The sequence below is a fragment of the Rhinolophus hipposideros genome (genome assembly GCF_964194185.1).
Source record: "Rhinolophus hipposideros genome assembly, chromosome: 19".
Lineage (NCBI taxonomy): Eukaryota > Metazoa > Chordata > Mammalia > Chiroptera > Rhinolophidae > Rhinolophus > Rhinolophus hipposideros.
The window spans coordinates 22,689,938-22,712,938 of NC_138065.1; the positions used below are offsets into that span (position 1 = coordinate 22,689,938).

The window sequence follows — 23,001 nt, forward strand, 5'->3', positions numbered from 1 at the left end:
GTACTTTAGAATGACACACCGACAAAGACTTTAAGAGGGAAAGGTAAGAAAGTAGATCAGTAAGAGGGCTATTAAGAGTAACACAGCCAAGAGATGACTGTGTGTGAACTAATAAAAGTAGCAAGAAAGATGAAGGAAACTAAGCAGATATTAAGGAGAGGGAATTGATAAGACTTGGTGATTTGAGGAAGGATTCTGGAAGAATTCATGGATGATACATATTCATTTGTTTCTCTTCTATTATGAAACCCTATTAAAATGCCTATTAAATGAATACAAAATGGAATAAACACAAACACGAAAGAGAGAGGAGGTCTTAATTAGCTAAGAATTATTTTTATCAATTTCCTGGTACACAGAAAATGAATGGAACCAATGGAGAGAAGACATAGTGAACACACAGCAAACAGGGTTTGGACTGGTTGCAGCCACAGAAATCAGATTAGAAACTGGCAGGTTCACAGAAGGAGGAAGACAGTGAAAGGGGTTAACAGAAAGTCAAACAGCTTAACTTCTCCTCCCTGCCTCCCTCCACCATCTCTTTCCTTTACCATTAAAAAAAAAACCCACAAAACCAAAATTAACAACAACAAAATGCTTCCTTGAAGGAACCAGAAATTCTAAAGAGAGTTTTGTTGGCCCAGAATAAAGACCTATTTGGCATCTGAGGGGATCCCAGCTTAGTATCCAACTCTCTATTACTTTACAGGAAAGCATGAAAGTCAATAAACCTAATTGTCCATTCTGAAATTTGAACAGCCAACTCGGGGTGAGAAGAGGAAGAGAAAGCAAGATAAACATAACAGCCAACACTGAAGAAAATAAGACATAATTTAGAGTATAATGAAGTATTTTAAAAATACCATTAATTAGTATCCTTAAAGAATTCTGAAGTCATAAAACATATCCAGTAGGAATACAAAAGGGATGATCAAAGTTTAAAGAGCTTTTGAAAATTAGAAATATGGTTGCACAATTTTTTTTTTCAACAGAAGTAGTTTACACTGTTACCCTGTGTCTGAAAAAACCCAGACTGGAGTACGTGCCTTATTCCCTAACCACTTTGAAGTCTGTTACTCAAATGTCACTTCTTGATGGAGCTTTCACTGGTTATCCTATTTATAATAACAAACCTCCCTCTCCTATATACATCTATCTATTGCTGCCTTATCTTTATTCTTTACATGTTCCTTTCATTTGAATATTTTAAAATAAAGAGGTATTCACAAATTACTGAAAATACTAATTTATGAGACTGGGATATTAAAAACCATTATAAATTATAAGTAAAAAGATTAGAGAATATTTTCTTGTGATGTATTTCCTCACGTTAAATTCTTAAGAAATACTTCTGGTTCAAAAGGAATAAAAATTATTACCAAATTAAAAAAAAAGAAAACAATAACAGCTGAAATTTTAGTCTTATCTTTTAGACAAAAAGTTTTATATGCTTATTTTTCATAAACTTAATAGTTTTAATAAACAATCTTAAGTCACTTTTTATTAAGGTTAAAAATCTATGGGAATTATTTTTCATTAAATTTTCAGTAAGAGCCAGAGACAGCTTAGATTTTACTGAAACAGAAAAATGTAATTAGCTATAAAACTGTATTAAAAGAGCTCTGGTTTTTAGATCATTATTGCAGTCCATGCATTTAGGTCTAAAACTAGTCCTATACTATTTTTAAAATACATAATTGTTAATATCTTCTACATTACATTTTTAAAAGATGTATACATTCATATATTCTCAATTCTTACATTTCCAACACCCCCGCCCTGGAAAACCAGTAACACACCTTAACTAGGAATTTTTCCATAAGAAATTAAGACTTATAAAAAGTCAAATAACCAAAGGCATTGAACTTCATACCTTAAAGTCCAAGCAGAAGAGTTGTATAAATAGTTTATACTAATAACTTCTACCTCTTAAACAGTTTCTATACAAAAATTTTAACTTGCAATAAAAAAAAAAGAACATTTGACCAGGACCTTAGAAACACTGAAAAAATTTAACGAATTCATCCAGTACTAACTAAAAATATGAAGAGATCACACATAATTTTTGTAAATGAACGTAATATTTAACGTAAAGATGTACTGCAAGAAAATGTCTTAAAAATAAAGAAATGTCCATAGAAACACCCTCGGAATGGTTAAAAATTTTATTTTCTGTTACAATATTTATGAGATTCTTAGTATGTTCTAGGCCACTTCATTTATGTACCTACTCATACTCACTTGATTTAATGTATTATCTGTTTTCAATTCTTTGTGATTGGAGTACTGGATATAAATTGGTTGGTTACGAAGATGAGGTGTCACAGCAGAATAGTAATTAACCATAGTAATAGCTGCTTCTTCTGTTGCTAGTTCCAAAAATGCCTGAAAATTTAAATAGCAAAAATTTTAATACTATGAATTAAATTCAAATAAACTTTAATATCTGTGTAATCTATTCAGCTAATTAGAAAATCAGTATCTAGAATATAATCTTTCAAGTTACATTTAGATGCTCTAATAAGTAAACAAGTAAATAAAATCCTTTATTGAAAGTTAGGTATACAATTAAAGCTAACCTAAGAAGACAGCTCTTGAGTACGTGGTGCTTCTGCCTTCCACCTCTGATTTTCCCTACACCACAAATGCATTTCCCCCAACAAAAGCCAGAGAAAATTAAATCTAAATATTTTCTAGCATCAGAACTTTACCACTCCTAACCTACAGAATATGAGATCTGTCATTTTTAAAGCAGTATAATTTAATAGAGAAATGTAATTTCTCTATTAAAGCATTATAAAGAAAAAAGTTAAAAATGTCAGATCCTTAGTAACATTAAATATATTGAAGAGACTGTTAAATTCTTCCAAATGGTATTAGAAATTTTAAAACAAAATTTGATCTTTAAAGTACCTGGGTCTTACTGATACAGGTATATCTATTCAATGAAGAATCTCTCAAATTAATGATTATTTTCTTTTAATGTTATCATGTTAATATTTCCATGGAATACTTTCAAAGGATGAGATGCTACTATTGCCTCTATTGATTACCAATATTACAAAGAGCAGATCCACAATAAAAAAATATGTATTAGGTTGGTACAAAAGTAATTGTGGTTTAAAGGGTTAAAAATAACTGCAAAAACCACACTTACTTTTCCACCAACCTAATAGTACTTCATTTGTATTTTCCACAGTCTCATTACAATTGCTCAATTAGAATCATAAAGTAAATTCAACAGGCAAAATCTGAAAACTATAGTGAGACATTCATTTTAGTTCCTCAGCATTAGTTTCCCACACACAACTACCAGGAACAGTTAGAATAAGACTTCTGTTAAGTTCTTTTAGAAAAGAGTGACATTCTACCCTGTTATTGTAAGATAGCCAATTCATACCTGCTGGTTAGGTTGGGGCTTAACATTTTATAAGTCCTGAAAGAAGCATACCTGATTTTTTCCTTTCAGCATAAGGATGTTGGTCACCTTTCCAAAAGGTAAGCCTAAAGCAATAACTTCAGTTTCTGTCACTTCACCAGGTAATTTTCGAATATGAAGTACACGAGAAGGAGCACCATCCATTTTATCTTCTCCTTTAAATTTTTTACTATCATTACCATTAGCTGGAAGATATGAAAAAACAATCTTTCTTATATTACTTTTCCTTATCTGCATTAAAAAGCAGTGTTTATAAAAATTAAAAACACAGCTAAATATACTTGAATAATTCCAAAAATTAAAAAACTGAGGTTTCAGATGAAAAAATGTTATCCACCAATTATTATTAAATATGAAATTAAGTTACCAATTAATTAAAATTACCACTGGGTAAATGTTTCTGAGCAGTATATGTAAAGACTAGTAACTGATAAAGCAGAAACATTAAAATGCAATTTCATAAAGAAATTGTCCAACTGTTAAAAAACATATTTTATCTTGCAATTTGTCTTAGATTACACAGACTAACAGAAATTTTTTAAAATGTGAAAAATTTGACCTAGCAAAAATTAAGGAGATTATAATTTTACCTGAGAAATTATAAATTATTCAGTTTGGGAAATACATTCAAAAGTGGGATCAAAGAAGGTAATGCTGTAAAATGATTACAGTCAGTCCACATTATGTTTACCTACAACATGCCTCTACCAATTTAATATTACCTAATCTACTTAAATATTTTCTTGCTATCAAATCTATATACTAGAAATCACTCAAGGACTTATTCTGTTACTCTCTCAGCTTTAAAGTAAACTGATATAGTTAAATCAACAAATTAGCTACTTGCCTTTATTCCACAACTTCACCAAAAATAAGAATCTTACTAAAGATATAATAAAATAGGTTTTACTGCAAAATTGTTTGCAGAACTTTGCAGAACTTACCCATACTGGTGGTTTTTTATCTTCTAAGGACTCAAGAATATTTCTAAGACTAACTAAAATGAAGGATCCTTACACATTGAGAAATATACATGTATAGTCTATTTTGTATATAGTTTTAGGTATTTTATGGTATTCCCCAAAACATTCAACACTATATAAACTATATATATCACTGATACCCAACAATATCTATAAAACTCTAAGATCATCTTGATCTCTAATGTCTTCAAAATTCATTCACACATTGATAATTTAAACAGTTACTGAGTATTAAGAATGTGCCTGACACTGTTTTGGGCTCTGGGGTGTAGCAGTGAACAAGAAAGATCAGTAAGAGCTCTGATGCTCTCCTACTGTCTAGTAGGAGAGGTAGTCTAACTAATACATAAACACGATAATTTCTTTTTTTTTTTTAATTTATTTATTAGTTTCAGGTGTACAAGACAAGGTAATACTTAGACGTTCATCATTTATATCCCTCACACTGTGACCCCCCCTCCCCCCATCCACTATCCCTCCGACCTCACACTGAACCATCACATTATATATATAAAATTATAGTTGGCATTCATTAATGTTTACCTTCTGGTGTACAATGCCATGATCAAACACGATAATTTCTTACAGTGATTAAGTGCTGTGAAGAAGTAAAACAGTGATGCGATTAAATCTGACTTAGCAGAGGACTGGAAGAGGATGGTGTGGATGTATGATCAGAGAAGGTATCTTTAAGACACAATATGTGAACTCACTTGATAATTTACTTGTCAAACAATACTTAAAACAATTTTTACTCTAAGAACTTCCCTCAAGTTTATGAACGGTATTTTGGCTACTGAATATACTACCATAAAAGTCTTGCTAGCAAGCTCTCACCTTTCCAGAAATATAAAAAACTATAGTATGTTCTGCATGCATCCTTTCATTACTAAGAAAGATTTGTGCGTGCACAACACTTGAACTTATCAGAAAGAGGCAAAAATTTATATTTTGTGGCATCTTATTTAACAAAATCATCATCGGGTCTGTTAACTGAAAAAGTAAGTTAAGCAGGGAATCTATATATGTATATATACATATATACATAAATATATATTAAATCATAATTGGCATACAAATGCATATTCTTTTCATGTAAGAGAAGAATATTTCTTGTCAAAGCAATATGAGCATAGAATCCTGATAGTTTTCGTTGTTCATTCATTTGTTTGAATAACAACAAATACTTCACAATCCAATCTAAATCCTCAGGAGTTAAGAGATTACGGCATCAGGAAACTCAAACAGCAAACTTAAGTTTTTCCTAATTTAATCTGCCCTTTTACTTCTGGGAAAAGGACAAGAAAAAAATACAGTGAATATACCATATAATACTGTACATACGGGGGAAAAATAACCTTCCTTTTTCAAATGATTTGTAAAACATGGTTCCCCAAAAGCAAAAGGTTCCTAACCATATTATTAAGAGAACAGTTTGTTTTGAATTAATTCCTAGACAGTGAATGGTGAGAAGTAAAACAGCTGAATAATGTAGGAAGATGTGATATTTTTGGCAGTCCAAAAGAAAATAAATAAATGGGTTTTGCTTTTTCCTTTTTTTTGGAGAAATATAAACAAGATGGTACTTTTGCTTTACGTCAACATTTTTTAAAATTAAAGTTTATTGGGTGACAATTGTTAGTCAAGTTACATAGCTTTCAAGTGTACAATTCTGTAATACATCTATATTTAATATTCATGTTAACTAGTGGTAAAGACAGAAAATGGTACAAAAAGAATTAAAACTTGGAGTGTTACTCCACAGCCTGTGCTTTTAACCCAATGCACTAGGAGGATCCCAAAGACAAATTTCACAATATACACGAGGTCTGATAATTAAGTTCGCGAACTTGTTGCAACGATATTGCTAACCTTTTATTGATAGAGGGATTATTCATTATGAATTTGTACCAACTGGATGAACAGTTAAAAAAATTTACTATTTGGAAGTGCTGGAAAGGCTGCATGAACAAGTTAGAGGACCTGAATTTTTCACCAACAATTCATGGCTCTTGCATCACGACAATGCACTGGCTCACACGGCACTGTCTGTGAGGGAGTTTTTAGCCAGTAAACAAGTAACTGTGTTGGCATACCCTCCCTACTGACCTGATCTGGCCCCCAATGTCTTCTGTCTTTACCCAAATATAAAGGAAATATTGAAAGGAAGACATTTTGATGACATTAAGGACATCAAGAGTAATAATACAACAACAGCTCTGATGGCCATTCCAGAAAAAGAGTCCCAAATTGCTTTGAAGGGTGGACCAGGTGCTGGTGTCAGTGCATAGCTTCCCAAGGGGAGTACTTCGAAGGTGACCATAGTGATATTCAGCAATGAGGTACATAGCACTTTTTCTTCACGCTACCTGATACTCCCTCAGTTAGTTAATAGCTTCAGAGTGTGGCTACTAAATTTTCTTATTTTAGTGCTAAATATTATGAAAATCTTCATTTGAAAAAATGATACTATGAGAATATGAAACTGAAAAATTACTTTTTAAATCATAAAACTAAGGCTGCTTTCATATATGAAAAGACCCCAGGCCTGGAAAGGAGGGCACAAGAAAAAGTATGGCCCTCAGCTTATGAATTATCTAGGCCATTTATTCCTCTATCAGAAAAGGAAGTTTGGGTCTCTCTGGGTTACAGATCTATGATTCTTCAGAAGACAAAATACAATAATTTGGATTTATTTCCGTGATTTCTTCCTTTCTAGTCCTCAGGTAAATGTGGAAACTTTTGGTTTGGGTATGTAAAACCAAAAATTATCATTTTTAAAATTTATGCAACAACAGATGTAGTAATGCTTTTTGCTTATGCTTATAAGTGGTATATATATTCTAGAAATCTTTAATTATACCATTTCCCGTATATTATTCAGCTTCTGAAAGCCTTCTGCTTAGGGAGGATATTCTACTCAAATTCAAAACAAATGAAATGTAAAAACTGTTTCTATTTGAATACTTCTCTTACAAACTCAAAGTGGTTTTCTACCTCAATTCGAGTATCTTCATCTTTGATCAGTCCCAATCCATCTCTTTCCTCTTTGACTGACCTTTGTTCTCTACTAGCTTTAACCTGTAGTTTTCACAGGAAACGGGTCTCAATATGATCATGGGTAATTTGTTAAATCCTGTCCATGGCTTAAGAACTGTTTAGACTCTCACCATAATCAAGTCTTTCTGTCCTCACAGAACCCCAACAATTTATCTCTAGCTTCTGACTCATCTGATGCTTGCTTTGAACCCTGTTTACTCATTCAATCCCCAAAATGGTTGGCGTTCCCCAAGCTGTTTTGGTCCCAAGGTCTTTCCTTTACTTGCTCATGTAAGTTTACTCCAGTAAGTGGATTTCAAAATTCATGTTCTCATTACATTTGTAAATATTATTTTAGTCCCACTCATTCACCAATATTTTAATTCTATTCTTTCAAATGCTACCAACCTGAAGTGCAACATTTCAAAACTTTATTATACTTCGTCTGTCCAGTGAAAACTATTTTAAAAAATGAAATTCTCATTCTTGATGTCTTTTAGAATCAAGTATTTATAAAAGCTTCCTTTATCAAGGAACTTCCTTTATCAAAAATGATATGAGGCAAAACAGTTTAATTCCAAGCTGTTTTAAACATTGGGGTAACACAGTGTTATAGAAACTGGCGTTAAAAATAAATAAAAAGAACCAGAGCTAAGAAAAATGAAAGCTCATACTCTTTGCATTCCTATATGGGAAAACAAATTCCAACGCGTTGACCAGAAATGCAGTTGTATACAGATAGACAGTACTTCTGTTATTCTGCTACCTGTTTAGTTAACTCCAACAGCCATCACACAAAACGTTTACTAGGTTTATTTAACTGCATTCCCAAGGAGTTGTATAGCCTAATTGCTGTTAAGTACCTAATGCATGAGCTAGAAAAATGTAGAAAGCTAGACTAAATTAAAGGAAGGCTCATTAACTCATATATGCAAGATATGTTAGAATCCCCATAAACATTCAAACTTAAAACAATGTACTGGAATACTCTCAAACTATTACAACAAAATGAAATGACATCATGTCAAAACTGTCTGCATATGAGAATTAAAATGAACACCTCAAAGAGTTCTGACTACACGTACTAGAATTTATGAAATGATGTCAGTATTTCACAAATAAGGCAAAAGTCACAATTTTAGCAATAACAAACCCTGCTATTATAACAATATATGGTACAGGTAGAAATATGTATACTTAACTTAAAGGGATATTCCATTTCCACAGCTCTAAAGAAATGATTTAAAATCCTGTATTTTGAAATGTTTCACTTATTTCTAAAGGAAGTAGTTTATTACAAAATAAGTCTTAATGCACTGAATTATTAGATATTTCCCAAGACACATTTTCTAATAACATTAAACTTTTTGACTTCTAAAATTATTTTTTTCTTTGACATAAAAAAAAGGTGTACAAAAAAACTTCTGGACAGGGTAAGGCTGTTGAGATAGAATTCTATAGTAAAGTCAATCAGAAGAAACATTTTGGGTAAAGTTAGAAGAATGAAATCCTGTTCATATCTGCTAACCATAAAAGTGTTTTTGTAATTATATCTGTAAAAGCTCTTTTTGAGACATCTCGACAGCAATAGTATATTTTTCCAGGCAAGTATAATCACTAGTTTTTAAACGTCTTTTACATTAGGTTAGTGCAAAAGTAACTGCAGTTTAAAAGGTTAAAAATAACTGCAAAAATCGCAATTACTTTTGCACCAACCTAATATAAGCAATAGTATTCAAACTGAAGTCTGTCTGAACATATAGAGACTCTCTCACCTTTCTGTTAGGAAAAAAAAAATAATCTTGAAACTAAATGTTTCTTCTATGCATAAAGGTAAAATAAATGGAATGCATGTAAACTTCTTGCGTTAAAACGAATTTGAAGAAATTTTATTCCATCACTACAAAGAAAATGGATTCACTCTTTAGTCCTAAAGTACATTAAGTATCATTCCTAAACATACTTTTAAAAATACAGTAACGTATTATTCTTCCTTTTCAGCAAAAAGAAATCTCCTTTTCTACATTTTTCCTTTGTTAATGGGACTATCATCCATCAACTCAGCGATTCTAACAAAACTCTTAATACTTGTTTCTCCCAAATCAGTCTAGTTCCAAATAACTCAATATTATCATTTCTTGATAGATCACTTTCTCCAAATTCTACTTCTGAGTCCCTAAAATTCAAGACATCGATGACTCTAGATTATTAAACATTTTTTAACTGTCCTCCCTATGTATAGTACTAACGCCCCTCCACCACTTACAAAATACAAATGGAACAAAAGTCCTTTATAAAATGTAAATCTGGTAAAATCCAAGCTCCTTAGTGTATCAAATGCTATATATCCAGACCATAGCCTATGAGGACTCACCTTTAGTCAGTCCCCTTTGCATATTTACAGTCCAGAAAAAACTGTAAGTAGATGATGATTCCCAGAGGTAGCCTACTATTTCAAACAAGTTTTGGATTTCTTTCACAATTTTACCAATTGATATAGAACACATCCATCATCCCAAAAAATCCCCTGGTATTTCCTTTCTGTTAATCTCCAATCATGAAAAGCAACTACTGTTTGGGTTTCTATCCTAAAATTTATCTGCCCTTTAACTTTAGAGAAATGGAACCACACAATATGTACGCTTTTGTGTCTGACTGCTTTGCTTCATATGGTTTTTATTAATACTCATGTTGTTGCATGTAATAGGTCATTCCTTTGTTATTAATTAGTAGTACACTGTGAGACTATATCACAATGTATAGATCCATTTTATTTTTTGTTAATAACGTTTTTATTTTTCAATTACAGTTGACATACAATATTAGTTTCAGGTGTACAACAGTGATTAGACATTTACATAACTTACAAAGTGATCACCCCAATAAATCTAGTACCCATCTGACACTACACATGGTTATCAAAATATTGACTATATTCCTTATGCTACACTTTACATCCTCATGACTATTTTGTAACTATCAATTAGTACTTTTTATCCCTTCTCCCTTTTCACCCATCCCCTAACCCCCTCCCATCTGGTAACCTTCAAAATGTTCTCTGTATCTATGAATTTGTTTCTATTTTGTTTGCTCCTTTATTTTGTTCTTTAGATTCCACATATAAGTGAAATCATACATTTGTTTTTGTCTGACTTATTTAATTCAGCAGAATACCCTCTGGTTTCATCCACGTTCTTGCAGATGGCAAGATTTCATTCTTTTTTCTGGGGGGGAGGGGCTGAGTAATATTCCATTGTGTATATGTACCATTTCTTCATCTACTCATCTACTAATGGACACTTAGGTTGCTTCCATATCATGGCTATTATAAATAATGCTGCAATGAACATATGGATGCCCATGTCCCTTAGAAGTTCTGTGCTGAGTTTCTTTGGATAAATACCCAGAAGTGGGATTACTCGATCTTTTTGTATCTCGTTATAACTTTTGTTTTAAAGGCTACTTTGTCTGGTTATGTATTGCTACCCCAACTTTATTTAATTTCATGAAATGTTTTTTCCAGACCTTTACTTTCATTCTGTGTGTCTTTTCATCTGAAGTGAGTCTCTTCTAGGTAGCATATGTAAGGGTTTTATTTTATTATCCATTAAGCCACCCTATGTTGTTTATTGGAGTGTTTAATCCATTAACATTTAATTGCTGATTGATATGGCCATTTTATTATTCATATTTTTACTTACTGCCATTTTATCATTCATATTTTTAATCTTTTATTTTCTTCTTCTTAAAGAAGTCCCTTTATAATTTGTGATACTGGGGCCGGCCCGGTAGCTCAGGCGGTTGGAGCTCTGTGATCCTAACTCTGAAGGTTGCCGTTTCGATTCCTACGTGGGTCAGCGGGCTCTCAACCACAAGGTTGCCGGTTCAACTCCTCGAGTCCCGCAAGTAATAGTGGGCTCCGCCCCCTGCCACTAAGACTGAAGAATGGCACCTTGAGCTGAGCTGCCTCCCAGAAGGCTCAACTGGTTGGAGTGCGGGCTCTCAACCACAAGGTTGCCAGTTCGATTCCTTGAGTCCCACAAGGGATGGTGAGTAGTGCCCCCTGCAACTAAGATTGAACACAGCACCTTGTGCTGAGCTGCAGCTGCGCTCACAGATGGCTCAGTTGGTTGGAGCGCATCTTCCCAACCACAAGGATGGTGGTTCGACTCCCGCAAAGGATGGTGGGCTTTGCCCCCTGCAACTAGCAATGACAACAGGAGCTGAGCTGCGCCCTCCACAACTAAGACTGAAAGGACAACAACTTGACTTGGAAAAAAGTCCTGGAAGTACACACTGTTCCCCAATAAAGTCCCGTTAAAAAAAAATATTTTTTAAAACGTGATACTGGTTTGGTGCTCATGAACTCCTTTAGCCTTTTCTTGTCTAGAAGGCTCTTTACCCTTCAATGCTAAATGATAGTTTTGCTGGGTAGAATAATCTTGATCGTAGGTCCTTGCTTTTCATGATTTTTAATATTTCATGCCAATTCCTCCTGGCCTGCAAAATTTCTGTTGAGGAAATCCAGCTGACAGTTTTATGAGAGCTCCCTTGTAGGTAACTAGTTGACTTTCTCTTGTTGCTTTTAAGATTCCTTGTCTTTAACCTTTGGCATTTTAATTATGATGTATCATGGTGTGGGCCTCTTTGGGTTCATCTTCTTTAGGACTCTGCATTTTCTAGGCTTGTGTATCAATTTGCTTTGTCTGGTTATAGAAGTCTTCGATCATTATCCTGTTTCCCTGAAAATAAGACTTAACCGGACTATCTGCTCTAATGCGTCTTTTGGAGCAACAATTAAATAAGACCCTGTCTAATTTTACTATAAGAACCGATATAATCTAATATAATATTACATAATATAACACTGGGTCTTATATTAATTTTTGCTCCAAAAGACGCATTAGAGCTGATTGTCCAGCTAGGTCTTATTTTCGAGGAAACACGGTATTTGTGACAACATGGATGGACCTAGAGGATATTATGCTAAGTGAAATAAGTCATGTAGAGCACAATACCATATGATTTCACTTTTATCTGTAATCTAAAAGATAAAATAAACTAACAAAACAGAAACACTCATAGATACAGAGTACAAACTGGTTGCCAGATGGGAGGCAGGTTGGGGAGCTAGGTGAAAAAAATGTAGGGGTTAAGAAGTACAAATTGGCAGTTAAAAAATAGTCACAGGGATGCAAAGTACAGCTCAGGGAATATAGTCAATAATATTGTAACAACTATATATATGGTGTCAGGTGGGTACAAGACTGATCAGGGGGTTCACCACGTAAGCTATAACTAAACGTCTAACCACTATGTTGTACACCTAAAAGTAATATAATATTGACTGTCAACTGTAATTGAAAAATTAAAAATAAAATTTTTAAGTCATGTTGATTATCTGTAAGACAGTTTTACTTCTGCCTTTCTAATCTTTATGGTTTTTATTTTACTTGCCTTAACATAAGCAAAAAAACTGGAAAAATTATGAAAATATAGACACCCTTAGTTCATTATTGTTATTAATAAGAAAACATTCAGTATTTTACCATTAAAATGGAATTTGTTGTAGACTCTCAGAACATGTTCCTTACGTACCTTGTGCAACTTCCTTTCTTTTGATATTATTCTGATTTTCATTGTGAAAGGATGCTGTTGTTTTTCTCAAATGCTTTTTCTGCTTCTATTAACATGATGGGTTTGTTTTTCCTCTATTCTAGTATTGCGATAAGTAATAGGGAGTTCATTTTCTAATTTTAACCCTTATAATCCTGGGGTATGTCTCAATTAATCATTATAAATTATCTTTTATATACTTCTGGATGTGATTTGCTAACATTTGTTAAGGATGTCTGCGTTTAGGTTAATGAAAAATACTAGTCTGAAATCTTGATTTCTTATAGGTTAGGCATTATCAGTTATAGTAGTTTTATAAAGTAAAGTAGCTTTATAAACTATTTTCTGAAAAAGTACTCTAAAGATGGCAGTTACTTCTTACTTTGAAGTTTCACAAAATTACAACAGTGAAACCACCTATGTCAAGAGTAATCTTTCTGGAAATATTTTTTTATTAAAAATTCAACTTTTATAATAGATACAGAGCTAATCGCTAATCTATATTATGGAATAACCAATTATAACCATTTTAGTAAATTCAATTTGTAAAGACATTTGTCTATTTCATCTCATTCGTTGAATTTATTGGCATTACCACTGTTTATAACAGTGCCTTATTTTCCTATTACACTGTAGCGATATCTCCACTTTCATTCCTAATGTTGGCAATTTATGTTTTATTTCTTTTCTTGATAAGATTTTAAACCTTCTAATACAGGTAATTTCTAATATAGATACATATCTAATATAAATATAGACCTATTTTCCCCCTATGCATTTCCTGGGCTGCATCCAAAAAATTTTGCTATGTATTTTTCATTTTCATTCAGTCAGAAATATGCCTTTATACCTTCAGCCATGTGTTGTTCAGAACTGTGTAGTTCAATTTCTAAATATTTGGTAATTTCCTAGATTTCTTATTGTTTTTAATTCCTAGTAAATCCCACTATGATTAGAAACTATATGAGCTTTCAATTATTTGAAATTCATTGAGAATCACTTTATGTCCTCATATATGGTTTGTCATGATGAATATCTATGTACACTTAAAGAGTTATACTGTGTGGACAAAGTGATTTGTGTGGATAAATTTATCTTTACATTATTGTGACTATATTTGTTAAGTACTTCATTATAATTTTTACTTAACTGTACTGTCAGGGATGTGTAGTATGTGTATAGTGAGGTATACATACAAGCATACCTCAGAGATGATGTGGGTTTAGTTAGAGACCAAAACAATAAAGCGAGTATCACAATAAAGTGAATCATAATCTTTTTGCTGGTGGAGGGTCTTGCCTTCAATTTATAAAAATATAAAACATCTGTGAAGCACAATAAAGCAATGTGCAATGAAATGAGGAATGCCTACATAAACAAGCAATGGCTACCTGAAGAAAATTAATATGCTTTCAGTTTTTGACAATCTTTTTATTGCCCAATACATTTAAGTCCTAAAGCAAATAATTTAGTAAAGTTTTTAGAAGAAAAGAACTTTGGTTATTAGGTTAAAAATATAAAATGTAAGGTTGTAAGGCAAACTCATTCGATCATCATCAGATTCAAATTTTAGTCCATCAGCCATAAAACTAAAATCTGAAGTCTATATTTGTTTACAAATATTACAACCAACAGTATTATTTCAGATATAACTTAAGAAAAAAATAACTATGAAGATTAAATAAATCATCTTAAATTTCCAAGCAGATAATATAAAGGAAATCAACTCAAAGATTTAAAATATTGTTACAGCAAAGAAAAAAGGATGAAAGCATACAATAAAAACAACTATGTAACTGAATCTTTTGGTTTCCGTTTACAGTTTGGGCTTTTGGGTTTGTGAAATAGAGAATTAAAACTGTTTTTTTTTTTGTTTTTTTTTAATTAATTTTATTGGGGTGACAATTGTTAGTAAATTTACATAGATTTCAGGTGTACAATTCTGTATTACATCGTCTATAAATCCCATTGTGTGTTCACCACCCAGAGTCAGTTCTCCTTCCATCACCATATATTTGATCCCCTTTACCCTTAACTGTTTTTTAACACGCAAACAAAAACTAAAATCAAAAGTGAAAAAAAGGTGAGATGAAAAAAAACGCTTTTACTTTTGTGGTTTAAAAAAAGCAGACTTACTGTACTTCCCTGAAAATAAGAGTGGGCCTTAATTTTTGCTCCAAAAGATGCATTTAGGGCATATTTTCAGGGGATGTCATTTTTTCCATGTGCAACAATCTGCATTTATTCAAATACAGTCATGTCATCTTCTTCTGGAAAATTACCATAACATACTAAATGTGTCCGTCTGGCTGACGATCTTAACTGGGGCTTATTTTTGGTGTAGGCCTTATTTTTGGGGAAACACAGTAGTTACTTGCCCACAGAAGTCACCATCTTCAGTTTTTTTCACTTGACATAATACACTCTAGTAATTAAATTTCCTCTAAAATGTTAAGACGGGATTGTAATGGTGGCTCTAAATCTTCTATTTTGAGATTTGGGTCTCTGGTGTAATCTGATTTAACAAGTGTAATTTAGCTTGAGACTTTTTGAAAGCCTTTCTTTATCTGCTTCCTTTCCACCAGGCCTTAATGATTCTGCTTGCTGTACATTTACTATGCAGGCCAGTTTCAATGTTTCTATTTATTTCAGCCCAGTGCTGACCTGTGACTTGGGAGAGGATGTGCATCTGCATAGGATCCACTCTTAGCTCCAACTTAAATCTACATAACACATGCAAAGGTTGTGATAACCAGCTTAACTGCACGGCTCCCCCTCCCCCAAAAGAACAAAGCCCAACTCAACAGAAAATTCCACTACAGGCCGAATCGATTTACATCCTGGTTAGAAAATATAAAACTTGAGACCAAACACTGGATGCAGTAGTTTGCAGTAGTTTCCTGCAGACCTTTCTCTTACTTTAATAAATCTTCGTTCTCTATTTCTACCTGCCTTGTGAATGCCTTCACGATCAGTGAGCAAGCAGCCACGACATGTTTAAACAGAACGCATTTAAAAATAAAAGCTATTCTGGTAAAAGAGACTAGATTATAGTCTTCTAACATGCTGTCCCATAAAATGGCAAATAATTACAGAATGTTAACACTTACCTGTAACCACCATGCTGCTCATATTAGAATTTGGACTACTGAGAACACTACCTGAGAGTAGTTCGTCAGATCCTCTCTATAAAAAAAAAAAAAAGTAAATAATTAACATAAGACATCTTTGATTTTAAAATATTAATCTGAAAATCTGTCACTTAACTATAACTTTTCAAATAACCACTGAAAAACAAAAAAGTCAGGTGTTTCACTACTGAGAATAGTTAAAAAATTTAATCTCTAAAATAAAAACTTTAGTACGAATCTCACTCCCCTTTCCACAAAGCCAACAGTCTCCTTTCTTTCTTTCACCCAAGTCCAAGAGACAATAAATAAATAAAAAAATGACTTGGTTCCATAATCAAAAGCTTTGGAGAACTACATCAATTTTTTTATAAACACTCTAACACCACAGCATGCTGGACTTTCTCACATTCTGTGAAAGTCATTGGAAAATCAGAACTCCACAATGGTGAGTTGGACAACTCATCTTCATCATCATCATTAAAATGTATTAGGTATATAGTTCAGTGACTAGGACACTGAAAGCAAAGCAAAATCTATGTAATGTGTTTTTCCCCCTGCCAATATAAACAGAGACTGAATCATAAACATAAAGTCGCATATTTTCAGAATTGCACAGCTGTTCAAACAAGGCAGTGTTGTCTTAGCTATTTTTAAAATGTGTGTATTTACAAAAATGAGTAGATTAATTCAACTGTTTTGCCTATTTTAAGTGGGTTCTTTTTGCATATGAGAGTACGTATTAATATTTAAAAATAGCTAAATCAATGCTAGCTGACTTAAACTAAAAGTACAATGGAGTTGAATGCAACCATCAAAATGAAAAAGTGTATAAAGGAGATAATTTATCAAAGCATTTGAGAAAATCCAAAACAACTCGTTAACCACAAACAATGATATATGTGTTTATTAAACTCATGAGTTGTATTATAACAAATATCAAAATTGTAAACAAATATTCATAAATCATCTCCATAATTGTTTTACAAGCTTTCTACTCATCAAAGGCTCAGAGAAATGCATGAGAAAAAAACATAGTATTAAGCCACATTAATACTACATATGCATCATGTCTAATTTCTTATCAAGGTATGGGAGATTCAGCATGGCATAGTTTTATAAGAACGTGATGTACAGAACTAAACACTGAAATTCTCCAAGTATTGTCCCTAGACCAGAATTAGACCTGGAAACTTGTGAGCAATCCATGTTCTCAGATTGACCCCACACCTACTGAGTAAAAAACTGAGGATAGGATCCAGTTTTAGTAAGCCCTCCATTTGCTTCTGATGCACGAAGTTTAAGAACCAATGATACACATTGTTGGCTTACAATCGTGTCCTAGGTTTTTTCTTTTCACTTTTCTTAATCAGTTTTAGGTTTAAAATAAAATTGAAAGAGAGTTCCTATAAACCTGTACCCTCTACACATGCATAGCCTCCCCCACTACTAAACTCCCCCATTAGAGTGGTATATTTATTATGAAGATAAACCTACATTGGCACATAATCACTCAAAATCCAGTCTATCTAAGGGTTCACTCTCGATGTACCTTCAGTAGTTTTGGACAAATGTACAATGACATGTATCCATCACTGTATCAGTTTTTCACTACCCTAAAAAAAAAAGTCCTCTATGCTCTGCCTATACATGCCCCCTACCCAAACCCCTGGCAACCATTGATCTTTTCACTGTCTCAATAGTTTTGGCCTTTCCAGAATGTTATAGCTGGAATCATACAGTATGAAGCCTTCGCAGATTGGCTTTTTTTACTTAGTAATATGCAGTTAGGTTCCCCATGCATAGCTCATTTTGTTTCAATGCTGGAAAATATTCCACTGTATGGATATACCACAGTATTTAACCACTCACCTACTAAAGGACATCTTGATTCCTTTCTTGTTTTTGCCAGTTGGGAATAAAGCTACTATAAAGACATCCATGTGCAGGTTTTGTGTGTATGTTAAGTTTTCAACTCCTTTGGGTAAATACCAAAGAACACAAATGATGGGTAGTATGGAAGAGTTTTAGTTTTGTAAGAACTGCTTAAACTGTTTTCCCAAATGGCTGTGCCATTTTGCATTCCTACCAGTAATATGAGAATTCCTGTTGCTCCACATTCTAGTCAGCATTTATGGTTGCCAGTGTTCCAGGTTTTGGCTATTTTGAAAGGTGTATAGTGGTATCACATTGTTTTAATTTGGATTTTCTTGATGACACATGATGTAAAACATTTTTATATATGCTTATTTGCCATCTGTATATCTTCTTTGGTTAGGTGTCTGTTAAGGTCTTTGGCCCATTTTTAAATAAGGTTTTCTTATTGATGAGTTTTTAGAGTTCTTTGTGCATTTTGGATAATGGCCCACTCTGTTGGCGAGTTCTTTGTATACTTTGGTTATCTCCCAGTCTGACTTGTCTTCCAATTCTCTTGCTATTGTCTTTCACAGAACAGAACTTTCTGAGTTTAACGAACTCCAGCTTACCCAATTACCCAATTATTTCCGTCATGGATTGTTTGGTGTCTTACCTAGAAGGCATTATCACAACCAAGGTCATCTACACTTTCTCCTGTTATGTTCTAAGAGTTTTACAGTTTCGCATTTACATTTATGTAGGTCTATGACCCATTTTGAGTTAATTTTTGTGACAGATGTAATGTCTATGTCTCATTTCATTCTTTTGCATGTGGATATCCAGTTGTTCTAACACCATCTGTTGAAGAGACTCTCTCTGCTTCATTGTATTGTCTTTGCTCCTTTGTCAAAGATAAATTGACTGGCTGTATTTACCGGGGGCTCTAGTCTGGGTTCTCTGTTCTGTTTTGCTGGTCTATTTGTCTATTCTTTCACCAAGATCACACTGTCTTGATTACTATAGCTTCATCAGAAATCATAGTAAGTTGGGTAGTCCTCCAATTTTATTGTTTTCCTTCATACTGTGTTGACTATTCTGGGTCTTTTGCTATATAAATTTAGAATCACTTTGTTGAAAATAACTTGCTGAAATTTTGATTGGAATTGCACTGAATTTGTAGATCAACCTGGGAACTTTCATTCCTCGGGGTTTTGTAGTTTACCTCATGTAGATCTTGTACATATTTTGTGAGATTTATATCTAAGTATTTCGATATTTTGGGTCTAATATAAATAGTATTTTATTTTTAATTTCAAGTCAAACTTGCTTATTGTTACAGTATAGGAAAGCACATGGTCTTTGTACGTTAACCTTGTATCCTGCAATCTTGCAGTAATCACTTATTAAATCCAGATTTTGTCACTTGTTGCAGATTTTCTACAGTCTCTCATGTCATCTGTCAATGGTTTTATGCCTTCCTTCTCAGTCTGCATACCCACCACTTCCTTTTCTTGCCTTACTGTATTAGCAAGGACTTCCAGGAGGATGTTGAAAAGAAATGATAAGAGGAGACATCCTTGCCTTCTACCCGATCTTAGTGACAAACTTGAGTTTCTCAAAAATTAAGTACGATCTTATAGTAGCTAGTTTTTGTTGTAGATGTTCTTTACCAAGTTGAAGAAATTCCCCTCTATTCCTAGTTTACTAAGAGCTTTTATCATGAATGGGTGTTGTATTCTGTCAAATGCTTTTTTTCTTCATCTAGCAACATAATGTGACTTTCTTCATTTGTACTCTGTTGATATGATGGATTAACCTATATTTCTTCATTTTTATGACAGGTATGACATTAGAAAATTAAGAAAAAAGGTTCTGTAGTTTAGCTTCTACCTACTAACTACGTAACTGGTAAAGTACTTATCTATTCTAAGCCTTAACTTCCTCATTTGTAAAATAGGGTAACATCTATATCAATCCTTGGAATTAAATGAGGTAATACAGGCATCCCTCAAAGGCATTCTGAGTTCAGTTCCAGACCACCACAGTAAAGAGGTATGCCAATAAAATGAGTCACACAATTTTTTTTTTCATTTCCCAGTGCATATAAATGTTTACACTATACTATAGTCTATTTATGAAGTGTGCAATAGCATAATGTCTAAATAAACACAATGTACGTATCTTTAATTTAAAAATATTTTATTGCTAAAAAATGCTATCATCTGAGCCTTCAGAAAGTCACTCTTATTGCTGGTGAGGGTCTTGCCTCAATGTTGATGGCTGTTAAAGGAACCGGGTGATAGTTACTGAAGCCTGGGGTGCTGTGGCAATTTCTCAATATAAGATAATGAAGTTTGCTCCATCAATTGACTCTTCCTTTCACTGAAACACTTAGAGGACCCAGTAAGGTTATTAATTGGCCTAATTTCAATGTTGCTCTATCTCAGGGAATAGGGAGGCCCAAGAAGAGGAAGAGAGATGGGGGCACAGCAGGCTGGTGGAGAAGTCAGAACATACACAACATTTATCAACTAAGTTCGCCACCTTATATGGGTGTAGTTAGTGGCACTCCAATACAATTAAAATAGTAACGTCAAAAATCACTGTTCACAGATCACAGTAAGAAATATAATAAAAAGGTCTGAAACATTGTGAGAAATTACCAGAATGTGACACGGACACATGAAGTGAACAAATGTTGGAAAAATGGTGCAGAAAAACCTGCTAAACTCAGGGTTGTCACAAACCTTTAATTTGTAATAAATGCAGTATCTGCAAAGCATAATAAAGTGAAGTATGGCTATACGTGGACTGTAATTACCAGGCAAAGAGCCTGGCTCTCATCAGTAGTGTTCACAATACTCTCAAGTGTAAACCAAGCATAGAGGCCATGAATAATTGTTGACTAAGTGAATAAATGCTGATAACTATTAACTGCCTTTAGTTCTCAAAATAACACTTCGACTTCTCTAGTTTTCAAAAGTATATTTGACCTCTTTTCAAATATATATTTGTCGTTTACTCTTCAGATGTTTGCTTACTTATTCATCAAAATCCTTCCACCTCAGTGGATTCAAAAGTAATTCTGGAAATGAGGGTTGGGGAATATTAGTTCTACTGAAGCATAAAAGAAAGCCTGTAATTCTGATGTGTGGTAAGCAGGACACTTGCTTCCTCCTTCCTGCAACCGTCATCTTTAGAAATGGCAAAATTTGTTAATTCTTTTAATTTTGTATCAATGGTCTTTTCACCTCAAATAACCTGCTGCTGAGAGAGTAGGTTTAATAGCCTTTATAACTGAGTCAGAAGAATAATAGGTTATTTACAATTCTGAGATATTTTCACAAAAATTACTGAATATTTTTATTACACTATTTAAAAAAAAATTATATTTGCCTTTCCACTGAGTAAAAAAGCTTATCACTATTATGTCCAGAAGTGATTTTGCAGTACTAATAATATTAATATTTCCATGTTAACTGATGGAACAATTTCATTTGAAAAACCTCAACATACCATAGCTGCCTAACTTGGCATAGGTATAAAATCAAATGAATCACTGGTACAGTGATTGGTGGCTATTCTGTAGTAATGGTTGTTGCAACAAATTAGTAGCACTTAAACTTGGAATCACAGCCTCTACTAAGTATGTACTTTTTAATTTAATTCATCTAAGATAAATGTCAATTGATCTTAGATTCAATTAAGGGAAGAAATTAAGTGCTAAGATGGGCACTAATGTCCCTGGTCAATTTGACCACACAAACCTTTCTTCCTATGTAATAATAATGACCATTCACAAGAAACTAGCATGCCACAAAAAGAATTAGGGGTCAGCCTGATGACTCAGTTGGTTAGAGCACAGAGCTCTGCACAAGAGGATTGATTGCTGGTTCGATTCCCACATGGACCAGTGAGCTGCGCCCTCCACAACTACATTGAAGAAAATGAGTTGCGGCTGAGCTTCCCGGAGGGCTGGCCAGATGGCTCAGTTGGTTAGAGTGGAAGCTCTTAACAACAAAGTTGCCAGTTCAATAATTGGACTTGGACCGGAGCTGCACCCTCCACAACAACTTGGAGCTGGTGGGCCCTGGAGAAACACACTGTTCCCCAATATTCCCCAATAAAATTAAAATTAAAAACAATTAAAGGGAAAAAAGAAAATAAATCTGGTTGGTAGTACCAGTCAAAAAAAATTTAGGAAAATGGTAATATAGGAAAATACAATCTATATGTCAATCAGAGAGAGGTGTTTAAAATAAAAACTACAGTTTAAACAACATTTGGCATTCATTCCAGTGATAGAAATTTCTAACTTTTTTCTACTCACTAATATACATTAGTCCAATACAACTACCATCTATCACCCCCAGGTGGAAGAGCTGCTGGATCTACCAGAAAGGCAAACAAAAACTGCAGGCTAACACTGACCAGAATCCCTGGGCTGTGCTATGATTCAAGACTGAGGGCTGCCCAAAGATTTTCTCCTCTGAAGAACAGAAAACCATGACAGAAAAACATGGGTCAAGGACGCAAATATCAACTTCCTGAGGAAAATTAGATTATCAGAGAGAAAGGAAGGTACTCGCTCATGTAAGTATTTCTGGTGTTATTGAACACAGAGGTGCTGCCAAGGAGCTAAATAGGTGGCCCGAGTGCTACCTACATACTAGAAGTTGTTAGTTCACTAACTCAGCAACCCACAAAAATACAGAGTACAGGTAGCAATGATACACTGAAGAGGATCAAAAACAACAAAAGTTCATTTTTGTAAACAAGACAACAAAATAGACAACCTTCAGGTAAGAACAATCAAGGAAAAAATAATCAAGGAAAAAACTGTATAGCACTGCTATACCTCCTCAGACCACACAGACAAAAACAAAAACTTAGGGAATAATGAAGCAACAGATGAAAGAATCTTGGCCCAGTGAAAAAC

General features: G+C 33.6%; 1 protein-coding gene across 4 annotated transcripts in view; it reads right to left on the reverse strand.

Moving 5' to 3' along the window:
* The window catches only part of PTBP2 (polypyrimidine tract binding protein 2), a 69,994-nt gene that overhangs the window by 30,961 nt on the left and 16,032 nt on the right, over positions 1–23,001 (reverse strand). For all 4 annotated transcript variants that reach the window (XM_081025568.1, XM_081025571.1, XM_081025570.1 and 1 more), the window contains exons 3-5: positions 16,188–16,263; positions 3,452–3,624; positions 2,242–2,385 (exon numbers count right to left, since the gene is read on the reverse strand). In XM_081025568.1, the coding sequence (XP_080881694.1) occupies positions 2,242–2,385; positions 3,452–3,624; positions 16,188–16,263 (393 nt within the window). The remainder of the gene's footprint in view (positions 1–2,241; positions 2,386–3,451; positions 3,625–16,187; positions 16,264–23,001) is intronic.